A 21,916-nucleotide genomic window follows, 5' to 3' on the forward strand; every position below is an offset into this window, starting at 1 on the left:
CTTCAGAAATGTTTTGATGGCTGAGCTGAGCACAAACATCGTTGATGTGGAATTTTTCCCTCAAATTTACTCTAAATAATCTAAATAAAGCAGTCATGTTTCAGAAGAAAAAAAAAACGCAAATTGGTACTAAAGCCTGGTCTGTATGGACAAGTCTGATCCAGTGGAGATGCACTGTTGTCACCCTCTTCTCTTACAACCCCATTCATCTCCCCAGGTGTCACTCTCATTTAGTTTCTCAGCAGTTTTTTCATGTTATGTTACTTTTTTATTGTCATTAAATTAGTTTGTTTTTTTTCCCCTGTCAGAGTTCCCAACTACGTGGGTGTTTTGATTTGTAACTCATAGCCTGCTTACTGTCTGCACTCCCCAAGGTGTCATTCTACCTGTGAGGATGAAAGGTGATAGCATGCTCAGCTCCCTCCCTCCCTCAGGTGAAAAAGTTGTTGTGACGAACACGATGTCTTTGTGCCTTGTGTGCGTTTGTGACAGCGAGAATCGAGGCAGAGGCCTTGAACAAAACTGCATGTGCCGTACAGACATCTCCATGGTGAGTCTGAAAGCAGCGCACGTCATCAAAATGTTGCTATTGCTTCAAGACATTTACAAGTGGTACTGTATGCATTGTGTGTCAGGAGAAAGGCAAAATGTAAAAACAGACACACAATGTCAAATTACAAGCCAAAAGCATTTAGATTCACCCCAAACTCAATTATGTGTTTCATTGGAATCCAGCGATACATCTATCCAGAAACAATGATATGCGTTGGTCTGATTAATCTAATAGTTTTCACAGCATTCACCAGTATTTGTTCATAAAGAAGTTGCAAAAGTCATCTACTGCAGTTGAGAAGCCTGCAGTTCGGTGGCTCTGAGGTGCAAAACACAGCAACACTGGACTAAATGTTAAAAGAAAAAAAAACAACAACATGATGATATCTCGGAAAAAATAACAAAATGGATATTTTACAAAACACAGCATGTTGTAATTTTTGTCTTTGCTTTGTTGTTGTCTTTTATGTCTCTTTACGAGGCAGATGTGGCTCAGGAGGGAGAGCTGTGTTCTAATCACTAGGTCATGGTTCCACCCCTGCCTTCCACAGGCCACATGTTGAAGTGTCTTTGGGCAGGACACCGAAGCCCACATCAGCCTCGACGTGTTCACCATTGTGTGTTGTGTGTAAAAGGCTCTGCATAGATTAAAAACTCTATAGATTAAGAAGTGCTATGTCAGAGTGCGTGTGGACAGGTGAATGTGGATTTTAGTGTAAAATTGCCATAGAAATGCATTCCATTTACCACTACTGTAAAACATTTTGTCTATTGCTGCAGTGTTTTGCATCTCAGGGCCATTGTAGCGTTGCCCAAGGAAACACCTGACAGTTGGAGGCCGCACAAAGCCGTCTCTGCCATTCTGCTGGGGGAAGCATCAATTATTCAGCCTGCTGTAAATGTGGGACAAAAGGAGGTCAGAAGAGATTCCCACCCTCCGTCCTGTGAATGATGTTGACTTGCCAGAGGGCTCATCATCATCATCATCATCATTGTTGCTGTTGTTGTGCTGATGATAATGTGGTATTATGATTGCTGACGTGGATTCACTGATGGTTGATGATTGACACAGAGACTGGTGTGTAGAATATCCCTGTCAGTTTCTCTCAGATGTGACTTTCCCCACAACAGCCAAACAAAGCCGTGCAACACATGCACACACACACACACACACGCACACCCACGCATATACACACAGTGGGCCATTGAAACATTTCAACAGGGATAAGCCACAATGATGAAACGCAGTGTGCTGATACAGTATAGATGAACCTGCTCGGCACAGTACTCAGTGTTGCCATGGCAGCAATGCAAGGCCTTTTGACAAGTCAGGAGGGTCAGAAGACAGAGTTCTGATAGTAGATACTTTTTGAATGTGAACTTTGTTGCTTTCGCCTCTTTCTTTCCTTTTCAATCAGTGCCACTGTGTTGGACCTCCCTGTTGCATGATGAACAATGAAATAAAAAACTTTTTCACAAGAAACTTGAGGATACATGTTGATGTGACTGACTCCCTCTTTTTCCGGACTGGAATGTATGAGAGGACACTGGTTGTCTGAATGCAGTGGTTCAGTCTCTGGTAAGGTGTGAGATAACAGTCTCTAGCTTCCTCTGTCACAATGAACCTGCTCATGTGGTTATGCTGTGTGCTCCTGGATCTAATAACAGTCCACAGTGAGTACATTATTTTCTTCTATTATTATGCATTTTTACCTAAACTATTTCCTCAATTTTTTAAAACGAATTGTTTGACATTGTGGTAAAATGTGAGAACGAGAGAAGACTGATAGTTTTTTCCATTGTCCATCAGACAAGGAGTAAACAACCAGTCAATCAAAATCCACATACTCAGCTTTGTCTGATAGATTATTTGTTTATTGCACATTAATAGCAATGCAGAAAAATTCTATTGGATATTTTACTGATTCTTAAAGGTTATGGTCATGAAGCCTTGAGCACACGTACTCCTGGCCCTCTGAATTCTGCAGTTTTAGGTTGTGGGTCGTTATGCTGTCTTATAGATATAGTCCTTGGATATTTCTTGCTGTCATGATCTATGAGTAAGTGTATGGCACCAACATGTACAAATGCAGCAAGATGGTTTAGATAGTATTTTGCTTCCAGTGATGGTGTGCGTTATGTACAATTTTGTATAAATTATATGGCATCTTGAGGGAGGTGCGAACATAAACACCAGAGGAGGTGCTCTTAAAGTGTGCAAAGAACTGATGGGAGATGGCATGAAGATATGCACAGTTTTATATCGCGAGATGACGGCCTCATCTTAGATCTGAATTAAGTCTTTGTTGCATTTCAAAGTCAAACAAAAACACAAACAAAACTAACCAAGTGAGGCATAGGTAGATGAGCAACTCCCGTGTCCTGCAAGTGTAAATGATAGCTTTTCGGTGGAGTCTTTCAGGCACAGATGGATGTATACCACTTCAGTTCCCCAACTAGAATGGGCTGTCTGACATCAAGGTAATGTTGTGAAGTACTCGAAATATGCAGAAATTTATATTAGCACTTATTAAGTGGGCACTGACCTCTGCCTGTGATCATTCTGCCAGGTAATACACGATGCATAAACCAAATGATCTCTTTAGGCTTATACTAAGTTTGGTTATGAGCTGCACTTCCTAATGACAGTGTATTGCAGCTGCCATGCAATAACAAAAAACTATGGAGTTGGTCTGTTCTGACGTTCTGTGTACTGTATGTACACCCAGAATCCAAAATGATATCACATTGAGATGGTGGTCCCTGTGGGAACAAAAAAAACCCAAACAAGAATATTTCAAAGTGACATGCAATACGTTTTTTAGCCTGCTTGTGGTGTGTTGAGTCCAGTTGCTAATCTATGTCAAATGAACCCTTGTGGACATCAAAAAAATTATTTGCCATTGCCATACCTGTTGGCTGGGAAAAGCATCTTTCTCGGGTCTCGTCTGGTTGCCTGGCAACTCATCTAATAAAATGTCCCATATGCACTGGTGAATTGTTTCTTGCAGTTCCATCTTGTTCCAAAACTATATGCCAACCTAGCACCTGGCTGCAGCTTCTAATCTAGCATATCAGCAGGAGAGTTGTTATCACAAGATTATTAAACAGAGACAAATGTAAGATTTTAAGATCAGTACAAAATCTAATTGAGCCAGTGGAACGAGGTATGCACAGAAGTGATTTGTTTGTGCCAGTTTGTCCCCATAATTACTTTAGCTGCAGCGTTTTGAATCAGCTGGAGAAGGCAGAGGCTGATACCTGATATTCAAGGTGAGAATAGACAATGTTTGAAAGAAATTACACAATTTTTAAAACTGATGCTTGAAAACATAGGAATGAACAACATGTTTGACTTGTGTGTCAAAAGTGGGAAAGGCCGCCTTTTCACCCGTCTAGGCTATATTCAGCCACATTGTTCAATTCAATTCTGATTCAATAAAGATGAGATTTGACAGTTCACAGTCAAAACTTCAAACTTTCTTCCATCTGATTAACCCATGAACACGACTGCCCACCTAAACGGCACACATGTGCACTTATTGTGAGACACTTTTTAAGCACGTCATTTGCATCAACAACTACAGAAAATGTCATATTTGTGAGGCCACTCAATAGATCATATTGAGACTTGCAAACAATTCTGGAATTTGAAGCTATTGCAGCTAATTTAGATGACATTTAGCTCTAGAGGTTGGCAAACCTTTGTCCAGCTACATGAGAAGGAAAAGATTGATGACAAGAAAACCCAGAAGGCTAGCTAGTCCAGTTTAACAGCTATTGCTAGTAGCGCTGAAGGTTTATGATGACAATGATTGTCACGTGCGTATAAGCCAAAAGCCACATGGAATCTGATACGAGCAACTCACTCATGGATCATACCATATAATTGGGACACAAATTTCATTTAAAAGTTGGAATTGATGATCGGTTTTCTGTAGTCAAAGCCTGAAAAAAATTAGTGGAAGACATTTGAGTCTCATCAGCCTGGTATTACAAACACAGCACTGGTCTTTAGTTTTCTCCACAGATTTGAAATAATATTCAGGTATGGATTCTAGACGAGCCACTCTGAAAACTGATATTGTTTTCTGTTAACAGTTTTTGGACCAATTTAGCTCCAAGCTTCAGATCATTATTTTGTTGGAAGGAATTGAAAGTCTTTCAAGAAACTGCTTCATGTTTGCCTGAGAAATTTGTATGTTGTCCTCTTTCCTCGTGATGCTGCTTGCTTCAACAAGGTAGTATGTCCCTCTGGCCAAAAGAACAATCTTTCAAAAAAAAAAAGAAGCACTCCACGCCACTCCACGTGTCAACGTTGCCTTGGGCAAGACACTGAACTCCACGTGGACTCTGATATACCCATTGGTGTGTGACTGTATGTATGACAGACAAAAAACACTGCATGTATAGTGCGTATAAATAGAATAAGAGGTGCTACATGAGTGTTTGCATGAATGGATTGAGAAACACACTGGAAAGTGCTTTGTAGAGCCTAGATAAGATAAAAAGGTGCAATAGAAATGTAGTCCATTTACCAATGAGTTGATGAATGAAAGCTTCCTTCTTTGACTAAATTACCTTTGGTAAAGGACAGGTGCGAACCTGTCTCGAAGAAACGAGTCCCTCTTGGTTTTTTTGCCATGGAGACCAACATCATGTTTTATCCCTCGCAAGACGTTTGTACCTGAACTGCTTCAGTTCATCAGGATATCCTTGGAGGTGATCCTTGATAAACATCAGATATCAATATCCTCAAAGGACATCACAGTTTCTGTAGAAAAACTTTGCCTCTGGGAGCAATGGACAACATAACAATATAATGATCCCAGAGACATAATAGAGACACACAAGAAGCTTGTTGCTAATATTGACTGCTGTCAATTCATTGTTGCAGTTATAAAAAACTGTCCTTAAAAAAAAAAAAAATTGCATGGACAGCTATAGATGTTTGAAGGAAAAGGAACTTGCTGTTCCCACCATGTCTCTAACTGTATAGCTGTTGCATAACACGGGCAGAAAGAGTTGCCACTCTACTGTTTCAGAACCCAAAATGAAGCAGGGACACTGGAGGGTTCAAGTAGGCTGTATTACATTACCTTCAAAATGCAGAGGCCTCGGGTGACAGAAATCCACTAATTGTTAAGCCAGGTAAATGGGCTTGGAGAGGGGGGTCAGGGAGTGGGATAAGGAGGGCCTCTGTCATTAAGTTTCTCATTTCCTCATTTAAGAATCTCCATGTTTTATAGGGTGGATTTATCAAGTGGGACTGATATCCAGATTGTCTTTAAATCCACTCTCAATCTGATTATCATCACTGTCAGTCCCTGCTAGTCGGTCAGAACTGAGAAATGTTTTCACATGACAGGTCTCTGGAATCAGTAACAAATCTACCCTACATGCCTGACAAAAGTTCAAGGACTAACTGAGTAACACATGTATAACTCACGTTCTTGTGTTTGTGTTTCCACACAGGCCGTGTGATTATGCAGGACCGTATAGTAGGTGGTTACACAGCTGCTCCAAACTCCATCAAATACATTGTCTCACTGCAGAGCACCAGCGGCCAACACTTCTGTGGTGGATCACTAGTTCACAGATACTGGGTTCTGACCGCAGCACACTGTAACATCGGGTAAGAATGTTCAATGGCTGTGATCAATTTCATGTAGACTTAAAGAAGACACATTACCTACCTAATGTCTAGCTTTACATTCTTATTCTGAGACTTTTCTCTTGCTGGGAGAAAGGTTAATGGAAATGGAAAACATCTAAAAACTTGCACTAATGCTCAGTAAAAGTTAATACCCTCACTTGAGGTGGTTTTTGCCAGTTTTAAAACAGACTTGATGTGCAACAGGGGGATGGACAAACTTAGCAAACTGCGCCTGACCTAACAAAGATTAAAATATCATGACTCAGCAACTGTTTATAGTCTGAGCTGGCAAACAATAGCCTCACTTGACTTACTAGCATCTTCCAGATATAATCAGATATTTCCTAAGATGAGAGTAATTGCCGACAAATTCGTTCCATTTTCCTCTTGTGGGTCTCTACCACAGCTGTTTTTTTTCTTTGCTTATGTTCTTATTCTTGACTGTAAATCTCTTACCTTGAACTTGTCATGTAAATAATTAAATAATGTAGAGCTAGAGAGAAAGAAGTTCAAACTTTACATTACTTTCTCTCCTTCCAAACTTTTGCTTTCTCTGACACATTTACAAGTTGGTTGAAATTAATCACTAATCACAAGGCCTTTTCACCACCTGAAACTAATATGTGACCTGGCAGTTTGTGTTTTAATTTTCCTCAAGGTAAATACTTGCATAGATGGTTACATTTATCTGGTGTTTTTTTCTTTTCTTTTTCGTTTTGGCTAGAAGTCAGGGTCTGTACAGAGCCTAACTTGTCAGAATGGGAACAGATGGTCCCAGCAGATGTCTAAAAGCAAATATCCATCCTAGCACAGGCAGGTAATGTCACAACGATGCCGCCATTTGGTAGTAAAACAGCACAGAGATACAGTTATGGCAGCTGACCTTGGAGCAGCGTCATCGGTGTGTGTGGGGGCTAAACAGAGAGACAGTGAAGTGCCATCTTGTCTGGATCCAGGAAATTGTCCATTTCTGTTATGCTGCCCCAGCAGCCCTGCTTCCTCACAGTAAGCCATTGTTCTCAAGTCACCGTCAGTGCTCGTCCACACTCTGAGCTCTGATTTAGTATACTGGTCATGATTTCTTACATATGTCAATTAGCTACTTTAAAAAAGAAAGAAAGAAGAATAGCTTTCACCAAGACAAAATGGGAAGGAAATAACCGAATCCCCAGTCACTGATCTATTTTGTGCCACATTTGGGAATGTATGGGATGTAAAATGGAAATGCGTTGTTTTTTAAGGACAGACCAGATGATGATAGTGGCAGGCGACTACAAAGTGAATATCTTCGAGGGTACTGAGCAGTATGCTAAGCCCCACAGGCTGGTCATCCATCCATTGTACAACAGAAGTACCAACAATGCTGACATCATGCTCATTAAGGTACTACAGAGATTCGGCTATACGGTTATCTTAAAAGTTGCTTAGACAAATATGATCTTAGCATAGAATGTTGCAATAATATAGTTGTAAGCTTCTGTTTGCGGTTTGATGTCGACCAGATAGTTTACAGTGTTTCATACCAAAAATGACCAGATTTCACCATATAACCATATAGCCACATAAAAGTGGTGATATATATATATACTTGTTTTTTTTTTTTTTTACGTGCCCAAACTGTCCTCTGATTTTCTGTCCAGTTGCGGGCGCCCATGATCCTGAACAAAATCGTGTCACTGGCGCCTCTTCCCAGACAGGGGACAGGTGTGGTTGAAGGCCACCTGTGTCGGGTGTCTGGATGGGGCTACAACAGTTTGGGCGGAAGCCAGGTCCCAGTCACGCTCAGGACAGTCACGGTGCCCATTGTTTCAACTACAAGATGCAACAGCAGTGACTCCTTCAATGGAAACATAACAGCGAACATGATTTGCGCAGGTCATCAGGCTGGAGGAAAAGATGCATGCAAGGTACAGACAACAGACACTTATCTTCAAAAGTTTCAGCAGGAAGTTTAGTAAGTAGGCGTCACTGCTCAGCACAGCCCATTGTGACAGACATGATTGTTTGATCCTTGAAAAGACATCAAATTCACTTTGAAATAACAAATTCTCCATGGTCCTGGCCTTGGTTTTTTTTCCCTGTGTATAATCAGGGCTGAGACCAGACCGTAACTTTGAGATAAACTAATTTGTTGCTGCAAACAACAACACGCACAGATTTGCTTTATTTCTTATTTTATCATTCCTTTTTCTTTTTGCATCATGAAAGAGTTTCTTCTCAGCCTTTGGTGTGAGAGGAAAATTACATGTAATTCAATGTGTGATATACCAGTAGGCTATATTTTGCCTTAGGTAAAGAACCGAGTGACTAATTAAAAAGTGCTATATTTAACGCGACAGTAGGAGACTTTCTAAGTGATTATGATTAACTATTCCAAGAGATTTGAAATTATGAAGCGACTGATGGGAATTAAACACTTATTGAAGTCAGCTTTAAAATCGTACATCTCTGCTCTAATGTGAAATAATGATCGTCTTCTGTATAATAAAAAAAAAAGACAAATGTTAATATTTCACTCGTGAGACCCATTGTGCATATAATACTAAAAAAGGCAGGCACACATGTCGGATGACTATCAGGCAGTTTTTCAAGAAGAACTTGCTTTTAGAAATAGATCTCACATGGAGATACTGAAATTTTATTTTAATAGGTGTCATGTCCAAATTGTTGATTTTTGCAGATAGATGAAACATCGTTACATATAAGCTAAATATCTGAAGCTACATATCTGCATGATAACGGGACATGTTCTCTGGATATTCCTATGTGAAATGCAACATTTGTGTATTGAATGTATGGCTTATTCATGCAGACCTGTGCATCATATTCAATGACTTTATACAATTGCACTTTGAGAATTGGATATTATCCAGCTTCAGGTTACAACAGTATGTTATATCCCTGTTTTTCCTCAGAGACAGTCCAACAAACAGAGAACCCTACATGGCTGTGACATCCAACCCTGGCACTCAGCACTCAGATGCAACATTTTGTGAAACTGAAAGCCTTTTCCATGAGGCACATTGTGAGATGGTAACTGATAGAGGGTGTGGTCTTGTCCTTGCAGGGAGACTCCGGTGGGCCATTGGTGTGCAGAGGACTGGTCTACGGCGTGGTCTCATGGGGCAACGGCTGCGGTGATGCAAAGTTTCCTGGAGTCTACACGGCTGTGTCCAGATTCCGCCGCTGGATAGATCAAACCATCTATGGGTCATATCTTCGCTGTTCCGGATACCAGTGGACCTAAAGAGCAAAATATAAAACTTACCATTTGTTCCTGAAATTGGTCTTTTTTTAAATTGTCAGAACTGCCTGAAAAGATCTGAGGTGCTTTTGTTGCAAACCTGCAGTGCTGCCTCTGAAATTCTGCTCTGATAGTGCCTATATTTTGAATACCAGTGTGATGGTAAAGGATCTCTTACTCTGACATTATCTTGTATTAGCACAAGTCTGGGTGTCAGCTACAGTAATCATAGGTTTCACTATAGTGTGCAATTTGTGCGCTTCTACTGATGTAACTCTAGTAAATGTCACAGCCTGTAATAAATATCATCATTTAGAAAAGATATGGAATTGTGAGGTTGTCCGTAGTTTAAATGCCAATTTGAAAAATAAAGTCTTACTCTTTGTTGAAATAAAATGGGTGTTTTACTCATCTCAAAAAGAATCCCTCATCTTTTCTTTCTTTTGCTATCACCTTCTCTCTGCCAAGTGGGGTTATGTGTTGACTTAGGCAGACAAAGTTAGAATGGATTAGTTGGATAAAAGCAGATATAGTAGCTCCATATTCATGCAAATAAATCAAGTAAATCATGATTTAACAGAATCTGAACCATTAAATTATACATTAAAATACAATGATAATATGTTAGTTAGTTTTGTTTTTATCAACTCCCACTCAAACCTGATGAAGAGTATTATCTGAGTTGCAAAATATGCAATGACTGTTTGGTCATTACTAAACCTTAATTTACAATTCATCTAGCTTTGGAGGTTAAAAACTATCAACCACGTCAGAGAGCAACAGAACCAACTTAAAGAAGTACTCTTGTGGCCATTAAATTTGGATCCTGTGGTAAAACCACGCCACTTCAAATCCAAAGGAAGCGGGTGTGTCACAACTGCACCTCTTCTATGAACAGATGACAACCTGAATAAGTTAGCACAGATGCAGGCTCAGATATCGTCTGTCATTTTATTGTCTGTTTAATGATATTTAGTCGGGTTTCTCTGAGACAGGATCGATTTCTTTTCCCCCATGCTTATGTTTATTGTGTAAGATATCTCTGCTTTTATTGTTCATATAGGATACGTGTTAATATAGATGGGTGGAAACATAGGGAGTTTGTTCAGGGACACAGAGTAGTCCCCCAAGGATAAGTTGAAGCAAACCAGCCATCATACTACCCTCTGATCTGGATACTCTACACCTCCTGTATTATCCTAACACCAAAACGCTTCCAAAGAGGATTAATTAATCAGAATGTCTACGGGGAAACGAGATCTGGTCAACGTATTTTTCCAGAGCAAAGGGATTTTCTCCTTAAATCTGAAAAATCTTGTTTCTTCATTTCTTTAAAAATCAAATGTAGGAGGGCGTTGAACATTTACATGATGAACGTGCCCATACATTCATGAGAAAAGTCTGGAACTTTCTAAAGTCTTGAAATTGATTCTCATTTAAAACACGACTTTTTGCTGCTTTGGTTGTCGAATGCGCAGTCATTTACACATTTGTACGCAGTTCTCCAGAAACTGGTGAAAACAAAGCAGCTCACACATAAAGGTCCTTACGTGAAACAAAGGGAGGGGGAAACAGTCTGAAAACATTGCAGCGAGAGGAGAAAATGATCGTGATGTGATTGTTATAATAATTACAAAATCAAGAAAAAAAGGAGGGAGGGAAGCATCAAAATGATGCAGTGTTAAATGCAAATTATAAGAGTAGGAACTGAGAGTGCGCCACAGGGCCAAATGTCACATCCCAGCCTATGAAAACACTGCCATCCTCCGGTGAGGTCTGACTCGCCGGATAGGATACTCATCCACCCCAAAACCCGTCAGGACAGATGCACCGCAAATTTTGTGAAATCGCAAAAGAGGCTTGAGAATTCAGTGTCTCTGACTCGTCGAGTGGTGGCGCGAAAACGATATCTTTCATCTTTTTGGCTCGCATTTATGTGGCATCTTTGAATTTAAAAATCGCCATTTATGTTTGATTGCATCTAGACCCCAGAGACAGCGGAGCGTTGGTTGTACCACGACGCCAACTGGACGCTTCTGGGCTGCACCAGAAAAAAACCCGTACAGCTCCCTCGTCAGGTCTCCCCGGGACCCGTGTTTTGCATCGCCCCTCAATTTGCATTTCTTACTCAGATTTTCCGTGCGACGGACTCAGCCGCTCGAAACTAGCGGGCGCTTCACGACACTGTTGTACTGTACGCGCGCCTCCATTTCCAAAGCAATACGCGCAGAGATAAAACAAAAACCTCTGGATCCTTAAGAAAAAAAAATGTTGCCGAAGCTTCACGAACGGGGAAACTAATGACATTTTGATTTACTGATATTTCTGGTGCGTCCAGACGGAAGCAGACACGTGTCTTCTGGGTAAACAGGGTTATCGTGCCAGCAGTACGCTTTGTTTGTTTCCCAGTTTTTTATTTGTTTGTTACAGACGACAGGGTCTAAGCTTGACGACGAGATATATATTTCAGCTGGTGCGCCTTGGTGATAAAGACGCATTTGGAGATGTCGGAAGTGCTGCCTTTCAACGAAGAAAAAATGAATCATTATGGAAATGAAGGCGACGAGGGACACCTTTCCTTCACCTGTCGTCTTCAAGATACCAACAACTTCTTCAGTGGCTCACAGAATAAACGTCCGCCGAAACTCGGACAAATAGGCAGGAGCAAACGGGGTAATTATATAATTAAGGCTTGTATGGTGATGTGGTGAATGCGCACTTAGGTTACAAGTGCACCATAGCAAGGGATATTTCCCTGTTAATCCACAAATAATGCCTTGCATGCTGCTCAGAAGGGTGTAAAATCAGAGGAAAAGTCTATTGTTTGCTTGCATGTGTGTGATATGAGTGATTTTAAGATATTTTTTAATATTCTGTTCGCATTGCAACACAAGTTGGATGCGCAGTGCGTGCTGTTTGAATTTTGCTTAGCAGAGTTGTGCTGAATGCCCCCTCCCTAACGAATGCTTGGCATGATTGAGTTTTATTCGGCTTGATAATTCTGATTTGTGTGTATGCATGATAAGATCAGGTCGGTTGTTTGCTTTTGTGTGTACTGCATTCGCGATGAAACCCATGATAATGAGGTGCACTTGTGGTCATACGCAGATGCACAGACAACATGGAAATACAGACCTGTGGGCGCACAGCAGAGACGCACAGCCATTCACTCACGCACGTCTGCAAATGTGCATCAGGCGCACACAATAGCACACATCCTTCTCTTTCTGCACTGGCTTACTTTCCCATGCATGCACACATCACCTCTGCTCATACAGCTCTGTGCTGATGGTTGTTGGCTTTAAAGCCCTCCTGTTAGTTGATGGTGAATTTTCAAGAGGCCACAGATGAGCCCCTACCCAACCAACCCACCCCTCTCATTAACTCTCCCTCCCCTGTCATCCACAGTTGTGATCGAGGATGAGAATGGCGACAATGAAGCAATGAAAAATGGAACAGAGAAGACCTCGACAGAGGCTTAGAGCGCTCGGCTCACCACTCCCCCTCCCAAAAGACACTCTTGAAATTTTTTAGGGCGATATTTACCAGTTTTAATCCAAAGACACTGTATATAAGCACTTTCTCTCATGTGGCAGCAAGCAGAACTTCCACACCCTCCTCTCCCAGTCAGTCATGACCAGCCGGATGACACACGCTGGCAGGGGTGGGAGATGGCAGCAAAGGAGACCCCCAGGTGGACCCCCTCAACACACACATACACATCCACACACCCTCGATTACAGGGTTTTGCCATAAATCCAACCGCAGGAGAAGACAACGGGGGAGGAGGCAAGGGGGGAGGAGGCAAGGGGGTGAGGTGAAGGAGGGAGGTGATGCTGTCGAAATGCAGAAATCAGGGACAGGATACAGAAGTAATTATAATACAATACAAACTAAAGCACACACTTCGATCTTCTCAATCAAACCTATGGTACCATTCTTTCTGCTCTTCATTTTGATCGAGGGCAAATGAATACCAGAGTTTGTAAATATGGAAAGTGTAGCCCATATTTTCTTGCACAAAGTTGGAAACCGTAAACTGGTTTGTTTTGTGTTATTTATTATTGATCCTTGGGAATATGTCTTTTGCAGTGACTTAAGGCCTAAGGGGGTGTTTTTTTGTATGTTGAGAAAACTTTGAGCAAATGAGAGTGATATTATTTTTCACTTAACAATTCTCGATGTTGCCTGAGTGTTTTTTGTTACCATACTTTGCAGCTAACGAGTCATTTATAACGGTGTACTTCCCACCTGTTTGTAAGCTTCCCAGGCTTTCACCTGGATTGGTTGATACTGTAACTTGACTGTAAACACCCTATTGATAAAACTATTTATATTGCATTGTGCATTATTGTGTGTGCCAAATCTCATGAGGGGATATACTGTACCGAACAACTTGTTCTTTTTCGTGCTTTATACATTTACTCATGGAGTTCATCATTTTGTTGGGTTGCCAATTTTTAGGGCTCTTTCATAAAACACTTTAAATACCAACTCATGCATGGCGAATATAAAATCAAGCATGCATGGCAGCAATTCTGAAACTCTTGTGTATTCTTGAAGCACCTCGTATACAGCTTTGAATGACAAACCTCGAGAAACAGTCTTAATTCTGCATTGTACTGTACGATTCTCACTGATTTGTACAGTGGCCTAATATCTTGTAATAAAGATTATGGTAAAGTACTATTTACTGTTAGTGTTGATTGTGGTTTACAATAAGGAATGACGTATTTGATGTTGCTTTTTTTTTTTTTTAAACAACTGTTTTAAAACTGTAGCAAAAACATGAAAATATAGTTTTGTATCAGAAAGATGAAGACAGTAGCCGATAGCTTGGCTAACTTTTGGACTTGTTCCTTGTAAACTTTCTCCTGCTGTTATTGTATCGCCTGACTGGCTGTCAAGGAAGGGAAAGTCAGCATTTTCCACTGTGAGGAAGTAGCATCTCACTCTTTGTAAAGATCAGATATGGAAGGAGACAGACCTGGGCAGAATGATGGGCACATAATCCTATTGAGAATCTGAAATGCACACTTGGTCCTGATGAGACACCGGGCTCAAACAGTTGCACAACAGACTATGATCTCATTAAGTGCTACAGTACTGCAAATGTTATTGTGGGGAAAATGTACAACACTGCTTCCCAATGCAATAAATGTCTGTTTGCATTTCAAATCTCAGCTTCTCTCTTTAATAAAGTCTTCCCTTCAACTCCATTGCCAGAGATTTAGGGGCACCCAGGCATGAGGAACACTGATGAAATGTGACATTTCCAGCTCTGCTGTGGTGACTAAATGATTCATGTTGTGTGACGAGCCTCTGTCAGCACACAGCACCTTAAACCTGGGCCACCTGACTGTGTGATGGGAACATACATGCAGCTCTAAGCACATACACATATAAGTGCTCACATGTCCATTTCAGCTCTACTGCAGGCAAGAGTAACATATTACTAGTCTCCCTCCTCATCTTGACAGACATGAAAGGGGCTGCCTGTGCCGGGTACCATGGTAACAGATGCACCTTGCTCACGATGGGAGCTGCGGTGGGTTTCGGCGCAGAATAGTCTTCCCCGAGCCATGGCTTGATACCATCGCTATCTTTAATGGAATGTTCTCCATTCTCTTATCTCTACCCTCTTCTCTCAAGACCCCCTATTCACTCAGTGGCGTGACCGCATTATCCTGCCAAAATAGTCCCTTCTTTCAAGATGGCAGTCAACCATGACGGCATTGCCTACTGCAGCAACAACCTGTCTCCTCACACAAGATGTTACATTTGGGAAATAATGGTTTATGATTGTCTGTGTGGAGGATCCTGATGATGCAGTGAAAACTATGTGTCATGAGTTGGACAAAGATGGGTGCTCCACAGCTGCCTCATATATTATTCCCACATTAAAAGGGGAAAAAAGCAAGGTTTAATGAGTAAATTATAAATTAATGACATAGACAACATAGATACATGTCACAGTTCTACTAATGAGAGTGTAAGGTATCAACTATGTCATACTTAAAACTGAAATTTCTTTTTAAAATCTCTCCTTTATGTATCTCCATATGTAATCTTGTAGTGTTTGCAACAGACAGACCAGCAATCCATGCAGCAAGCGACTGCAGTAAATCACACCTACACAGGCAGATATACCTGCGACTCATTAAGTAAGTACAACACCGATTGGCAGCATTTGTCTTACTTAGGTTTGGAAAAGACGAGTGGGTTTTCTCGACAAAATAAATCTACTCTTTATTATTTGAAAAAATACTCACATTGAACCGACATTGAAGAATTTCCCGTGCAATCAAAAATGATCCCTTATATATTCAGTGGTGTTTACTCAAAGTGCTGATTTGTCAGAAATCCTAGGATCAGTAGACTTTCTGATGTAAAACAGTTGTTTTTCTTGTTGCAATAAAACATGAAGTGTCACTCTTTTTTGGTAAGTGGATTGTTACTGTAAGCTACTACATAATTTTTGTTCTATGCAGTTATATAAGTACAGAGGGGTACAACCAAGGGCATCGCTTTGTGTTGAAAATTGGTGGATTGGTTGGGTCTGTAGTAAATAAATGCGTGGGGGGGGGGGGGTAGATTAAAACTGTATCAAAAAAGGAAAGGGTAGACTAATACTGAGTATGAAGTATGGAAATATTCATCTAAACAAAAGGAAATAACCACTCAAAATACGAAGCACACGTTTGTATAGTCTATGAACAAGACTCATCAGTGTGCATCACTTTCACAATTAAGGGCAACACCATGTCAGTTACGCAAAGAAAATATATATTCTATTTTTGAGAGCATTGGTGCATCGGCATTTTGGAAGAATAATATTTACAACATTTAGTTATTTTATTTTTCATGTGATTAGATCAGATTCTACAACTGAGAGTATCAAGACAGGGCCAAGAAAGAAATTCTACCCAAGTACAAACTTTTAAGGTTTTTATTTTGTTTCATTTGTTTGGGATCGGTGAAATGAGAGTGACTCATGATGGAAGAATTAGATGGACCAATGGTTGCATCACTGATGGATACACAATACCACTTTGAGTCTGGAGCCAGCGAGGTGGAGGAAGGGCAATTTTATGGGCTGGTATCATTAAGGATGAGCTAGTTGGACCTTTTTGGGGTGAGGGTGGACTGGGAGATCTGCTGCCAGTTCCTGTAACTTAATTTTTCCCAGTCAGTGTAACAGGAATGAGTCTGCAGTATTCCATAATGACATGATCATAATGCAGGACAATGCTCCATTAAATGCATCTAAGTACCTCACTGCTCTGCTTGCCAGTAAAGGCCTCAAAGATGACTGAATGATAAACTGTCTCCCTTCTTAACCTGGACTTACACCCTGTCGAACTTGGAGGCTTTTTTTAAACGCTGCATTTGAAACAAGAGGGGAAAATAGAATCTTGAGCTGTTCTCGTCAGTTACAGATTAGGTTTAAGGCTTGTGCAACTTATTCAACATGTGGATATCAGTTTACTGCCCTGTAGTTTTAGCACTTTACTCTACTTTTGATCACTCTAGGGATACACTGCATGCAAACATTTTTGGTGTATTTTTTTTGTTTTGTTAAAACAAATGGAAGTTCTCAAGAAGGTGTGGAGCTCAAACGGAGGTCTTTAAAGCCCATAAAACTAAAATAACTGTTTCTGGGTTTTTTTGGTGTTCAAGAAAGAACAACCTAAACTCCTGCTTACAGAGGGCCTTCGGTAGGACTTGTGCACAGTTCATTATAGACAAAAGTCTTGAAGATACATAAAGTTAACATATAACTTTATTTTAACCACAATGAGCAAAGTACAGCTAAAAAAGGGTGAACATTTCCATGGTAACAAGGTTGAATTGATCATGTTGGAGGGAAGAATGGGTTCCTCCCAAAACCAGAATATTCTGGAAGCAACCATCACACACTCTGTGAAAAAGTGACGAAGCTATGGAAAGAGGAAGGCCTCGACAACAGGATAACAATCCTAAACACACCTTAAAGTTTACAGGGGAGGACCACATGAAGCACAAACTGAAGGTTAACTATGTTAAAAATCATTATGCAAAACCCAAAAATGGTTGTCTCTGCAAAATGACAGAGAATTACAGAGCTAGAAGCCTTTTGTTAGACGAATGGGCTTAGTTAAAAACAAACAAAAATGATTGGCACAAGACTTTCACAAACTGTTTTTCTGTTTTTTTATGTTATGATATGTGCCAAAGAAGGTGCTAGTGAATACGGATGATACAGGGCGCCAAAACATTTGCTTGTTTGTATGGCAGAGGAACATTTTACACTGTAAGGAAGCAAGTACAGATAATGAGCAGACCGCACAGTTTAGAGCTTGGGTTCACACACAACAGTGTCTGTAAGAGCATATTGCATGCTAGAGTTCACTATGGGAAGCATGTAAACATGTATATCTGTGTGTTTGCACGTATGTGTTGTACAAGTGGCCCGTTATGGGTGTGTGTCATCAGGTGTGTGTCATCGTGTTTAAGAGAAATAGTGAGAGAAAGAGAGAGAATTTCTATGAATGCAGGATAACAAGTGCTCCGCAGACTGATCACTGGTTCACATTATTTTCCCTGGAAATAAACCAGAAGTTATTCCGTCAGCTTGAGTCCATCAGTCTGATAAGTGTTAAACCAAGAAATACAATTTCATTCATAATTATGCATTTTATCATTTCGTGATATATCATATGAAAGGCTATGAAAACTTTTTTAGGCGAAATGCACAATGTCTTTTCAAATCCAAAGAGTCGACATTAACAAATTTCAAGGGTTACTCTGAAATTTGCCTTTTTTTCTCCCCTGGAACATCTTCCAGAGAGATTCCAGAGAAAAATTCATAACTTCACTGCTGCTAATGTAAATGATGGTTTTTATCAATCTCTACTTTGAATAAGTAGAGAATCATTTTTAAGGTGTGAAGGGTTTTCTTTTGTTTGTGTTTCCCATTTAGGAAATGGCAGGATCTTAGCTGAAGCTAATAATTCAAAGATAGGACTATAATTGCATAGAATCAAAGGACTTACGTAAGTCGAAATCAAATTTCCAAACACGAGGACTCTCATTTGCAATAAAAAATTGAGAAAGAAATAAAGATATGTCACGATTAGCACTCTAAATTCTGCTGTCAAATCTATCAAGCTCCAGCATGTGAGGCTCGTGCTAATGAGGCCCTGCAGGGTTATCAGTTTGCTTGTTTGAGTGCATTGCAGACAGATAGTGAGCAGTTTACTCTCCTGACTAAGATAACAGATACCAGAGAAGGCCACACACAAGGGATTAATGTTCACATTGATATTTACAGAGACATGTTGCAGTTAATTAGATGAAATGGCAACAAGTCAGTGACATGTGTGAATATAAAAAGAACACCTTAAAGAGTCTCTCAGAGGTAAACATGGACAGAGGTTCAGCGATCTGCAGAAATCTGCATCTACAAATTCTGGAGTAATTTCAGACTTATGTTCCTCAACGTTAGATTGTGAAGACTTTGAATATTCCATTATCTACTTTACGTTATATCATCAAAAAAAGTTGAAAGGCTGAATCTCAGTACTAGATGCCTGTGATCTTCACACCCTCAGGCAGCACTGCATTAAAAACAAAAGCATGCTTCTGTCATAGAAATCACTGCATGGGCTCAGGAACAATTCCAGGAATCATTGTCTGTGAAGGCAGTTTGCTGTACCATCCACAAACGCAGGTTAACAATCTGGGTTCTGGCATGCCTGCCTGTAGTCGACACTTTTTAACGTCTGAAAATATTTGCCGAATCATGAAACATGAAATAAAACTGTTGAGCAGCTAGAATCCTATATCAGAAAATAATGGAACAACATTGTTCTCCCAAATATTCAGGAGCTGCTTTCTCAGATGTTTTCAGACTGGTGCTAAAAGATAGAGAGATGCTACACAGTGGTAGAGATGTGTTCCTGCCATAACATTTGTCATGAAATATTTCAATGTTTTACCCTCAACATTTGATTTGTTTTCTATGTTCAATTGTGAATATAACATTGGTTTATAAGATTTCCAAGTCACTGCCTTCCTATTTTTTTTTAACTGAGATTGAACATTTCCTGGATTGCCCTCTTCAATGTCAGAGAGTTACCCATTTGCTGTCCATCTCCCTCACAACTGACAGCCACATTGTTTCTAGTCTATTTTACTCATAAATATTCCAAGATAAAAATGTAGATCTTTTATCTCATTAAGGCGTGTTTAATACACTTTATGGCAAAGTCCTTCTCACCTCTAATTCAAGCTCAGGCTTGAATTGCACTTTACAATAAATAGATCCTCCATTATTGTCATTACTGTAGAGGGAAGTTAATATTACTCAGTAACCGTTTGAATGATATTGTAGCAAATAGGTTTTGAAGTGAGCACTCATGAGAAAGTAATCACTAGTGCTGCGAGAAGGGGCAGATGAAAGTCAAGCACTGGATAGCTGTTAGGTTACATAAGCTCTGACAGGTGTAAAAAGGAGGGAGAAATAGGAGGAAAAGCACCGTCAGGAAGGATGGGAAGAGGCTACGATACCCAGCCTGGACAGAAAGGCGACAAAGCATTCATAGTTCACTGACATAAAGGGGGAAACTACATCCTACAAAGCCCCAGTTAGATGCGTACATAAGGTAACAGACAGTCCGGCTGACTGATTCTCACACGGTTGTCCCTGTGGAAACCCAGAGCTCAGCTACCCTGCTGGACTCCTAAATATGACCTTTGTTTCTGGCAGGGAAATGTCAGCTGTGACCTCCCATACTTTTCCCACTAACTGGGAAAATCACCTTCACTCTTTCATTTTTGTTTTCCATTTTTGTACGTGCACAGAAAAATGTCTGTGTGTACATGTGTGGTGGGCAAGCTCATTTAGCATTAGGATCAGGTATTCTCTCGTCGATTGAGCCTCTGCTGGGATTTCACAAGGGCGACTGCTGATAAGAAGGGAAAAGGAAATGCAGTCCTGGTTGGGAAAATAAAGGCACCACACCAAATATTCTGTTTGTTCCTGAGTGGGGTTTTATATCTGAGCAAACGTGCCAATGATGTGATGGTAAAAGCAACTTTGGTTGCATCAAAATCAGATTATGTCAATCTCTCAAGTGAGTTTCCTCTCAGATATCAGTCCAGCTTTCTCTCATCTCCAAAAAACCTGCACCCAAATTATGTCACTGTGGATGCTGGCTTTGTGCATTGTTCTTGTTTGACAAGCTCCAGGTTTAACAGATGGGTCTATCAGGGCAGGGTGAAGAGAACTGACGGCCAAAAAGACAGAGATGGAAGGGCCATTCTGCATTAGCATTAAACACTTTTGCAAGACAAAGGTGGAAGGGGAGGAAGGGAGGCAGGGAGGAAGGGAGGCAGGGAGGCAAGGAGGAGAGGAGCTAGATAGCGGCACAAGATGGAGATAGAGGAGATAAAGAGAGATGGAGAGCCAGGAGAGAAGGATGAGAGGAGAGGGATAAACAAAAGTGAGAGTAGAGGTTGGGAGAGAGGACGAGAGACAGGGGCTCAATATGATGAAATGAATGCCAGGGAGAAACAGTTCAGACCCACCAGATGGTTACTATGGCAACCACATTCCCCAGTCTCTCTTTCTCTATCTCTCACTCGCTGTCTCTCTGTCTATAGTTGCTTTGTTGCTGCTTTAAGTCGGAGGAGGCAAACCAACAGCTGAGTGAAACAGCTTTTTACATTTTGGTGCAGTGGCATCATAAAGCATTAAACAAACCCTACAGACGAGTGTACCCACTTGTTTACATTTAACATAACAACTTTTTTAAGTCCTACTTTCTGATTCCTGTCTAAAGCAAAATGCCATCTGATGCAATGGTCACCTGTGATGGTGGGATTCCAGTATGAAAGCATATGTGGACAGCATTACATTAGATCAGTCCCTTTTTGGCCTCAACAAATGCTATGCTTTACCTCTGAGTCTTATTTAACATGCTACACATAGACATCTGTTCTTTCTACACACATGAAGTGTTGGGTTTGTGTGCTATAGGAGTGCTGTAAACACTGCAGAGAGATTGAAATGCTATGAGTGTTTTCCTCATGCTCCACAGCAGAGCACTACAGTTTGTTTCACACACTCTTGTCGGACTCTCTGTCAAGATTATATTTTCCTCTGCAACAAGCATGAACTCGCATTAAACACACTCTCACAATCAAGCATATATGCATGTTCATGCACGAATACAGGCTGGCACCATGCATGTAACCACCCCCCATTAACACAAATACACTTGCACTCAGCCAGGAAATATCCAAACTGAAATACTCAACAAAGTGAAGAGCTTGCAGGCCCCCCAGCAAATCTCATGCATGGAGATCATTTTCAAAACAGAACAAAATGGTGGGCCATCTCTCTGTGGCTGAGTGGGTCTCCACAGGGCCCCTGGGGCGAGATGGCATGTAACTGTGTACGTGTGCCATCTGAATAAAAG

The 21,916-nt window shown here is 40.7% G+C and overlaps 2 protein-coding genes across 4 annotated transcripts; both read left to right on the plus strand.

Annotated features, from left to right (window-relative positions):
- Positions 1-5,866: 5,866 nt before the first annotated feature.
- On the plus strand, positions 5,867-9,833 carry LOC140304195 (trypsin). 2 transcript variants are annotated; one of them, XM_072383181.1, is made up of 4 exons: positions 5,867-6,187; positions 7,450-7,591; positions 7,849-8,115; positions 9,276-9,833. In XM_072383181.1, the coding sequence occupies exons 1-4, from the start codon at positions 6,039-6,041 to the stop codon at positions 9,453-9,455; spliced, it is 738 nt and encodes a 245-aa protein (XP_072239282.1). In that variant the 5' UTR covers positions 5,867-6,038; the 3' UTR covers positions 9,456-9,833. The 2 variants fall into 2 exon arrangements, with proteins under 2 accessions (XP_072239282.1, XP_072239283.1); XM_072383182.1 differs by lacking the exon at positions 5,867-6,187 and adding an exon at positions 6,831-7,025.
- A 1,388-nt stretch (positions 9,834-11,221) lies between these two features.
- On the plus strand, positions 11,222-14,630 carry camk2n1 (calcium/calmodulin dependent protein kinase II inhibitor 1). Of its 2 annotated transcripts, XM_072382514.1 has the most exons (3): positions 11,222-11,839; positions 11,923-12,125; positions 12,861-14,630. In XM_072382514.1, the coding sequence occupies exons 2-3, from the start codon at positions 11,957-11,959 to the stop codon at positions 12,932-12,934; spliced, it is 243 nt and encodes an 80-aa protein (XP_072238615.1). In that variant the 5' UTR covers positions 11,222-11,839; positions 11,923-11,956; the 3' UTR covers positions 12,935-14,630. The 2 variants fall into 2 exon arrangements, with proteins under 2 accessions (XP_072238615.1, XP_072238614.1); XM_072382513.1 differs by having other exon boundaries at positions 11,222-12,125.
- The last annotated feature ends 7,286 nt before the right edge of the window (positions 14,631-21,916 follow it).

Source organism: Leuresthes tenuis, unplaced genomic scaffold (genome assembly GCF_036924035.1).
Source record: "Leuresthes tenuis unplaced genomic scaffold, fLeuTen1.0.hap1 SCAF_3, whole genome shotgun sequence".
Classification (NCBI taxonomy): Eukaryota; Metazoa; Chordata; class Actinopteri; order Atheriniformes; family Atherinopsidae; genus Leuresthes; species Leuresthes tenuis.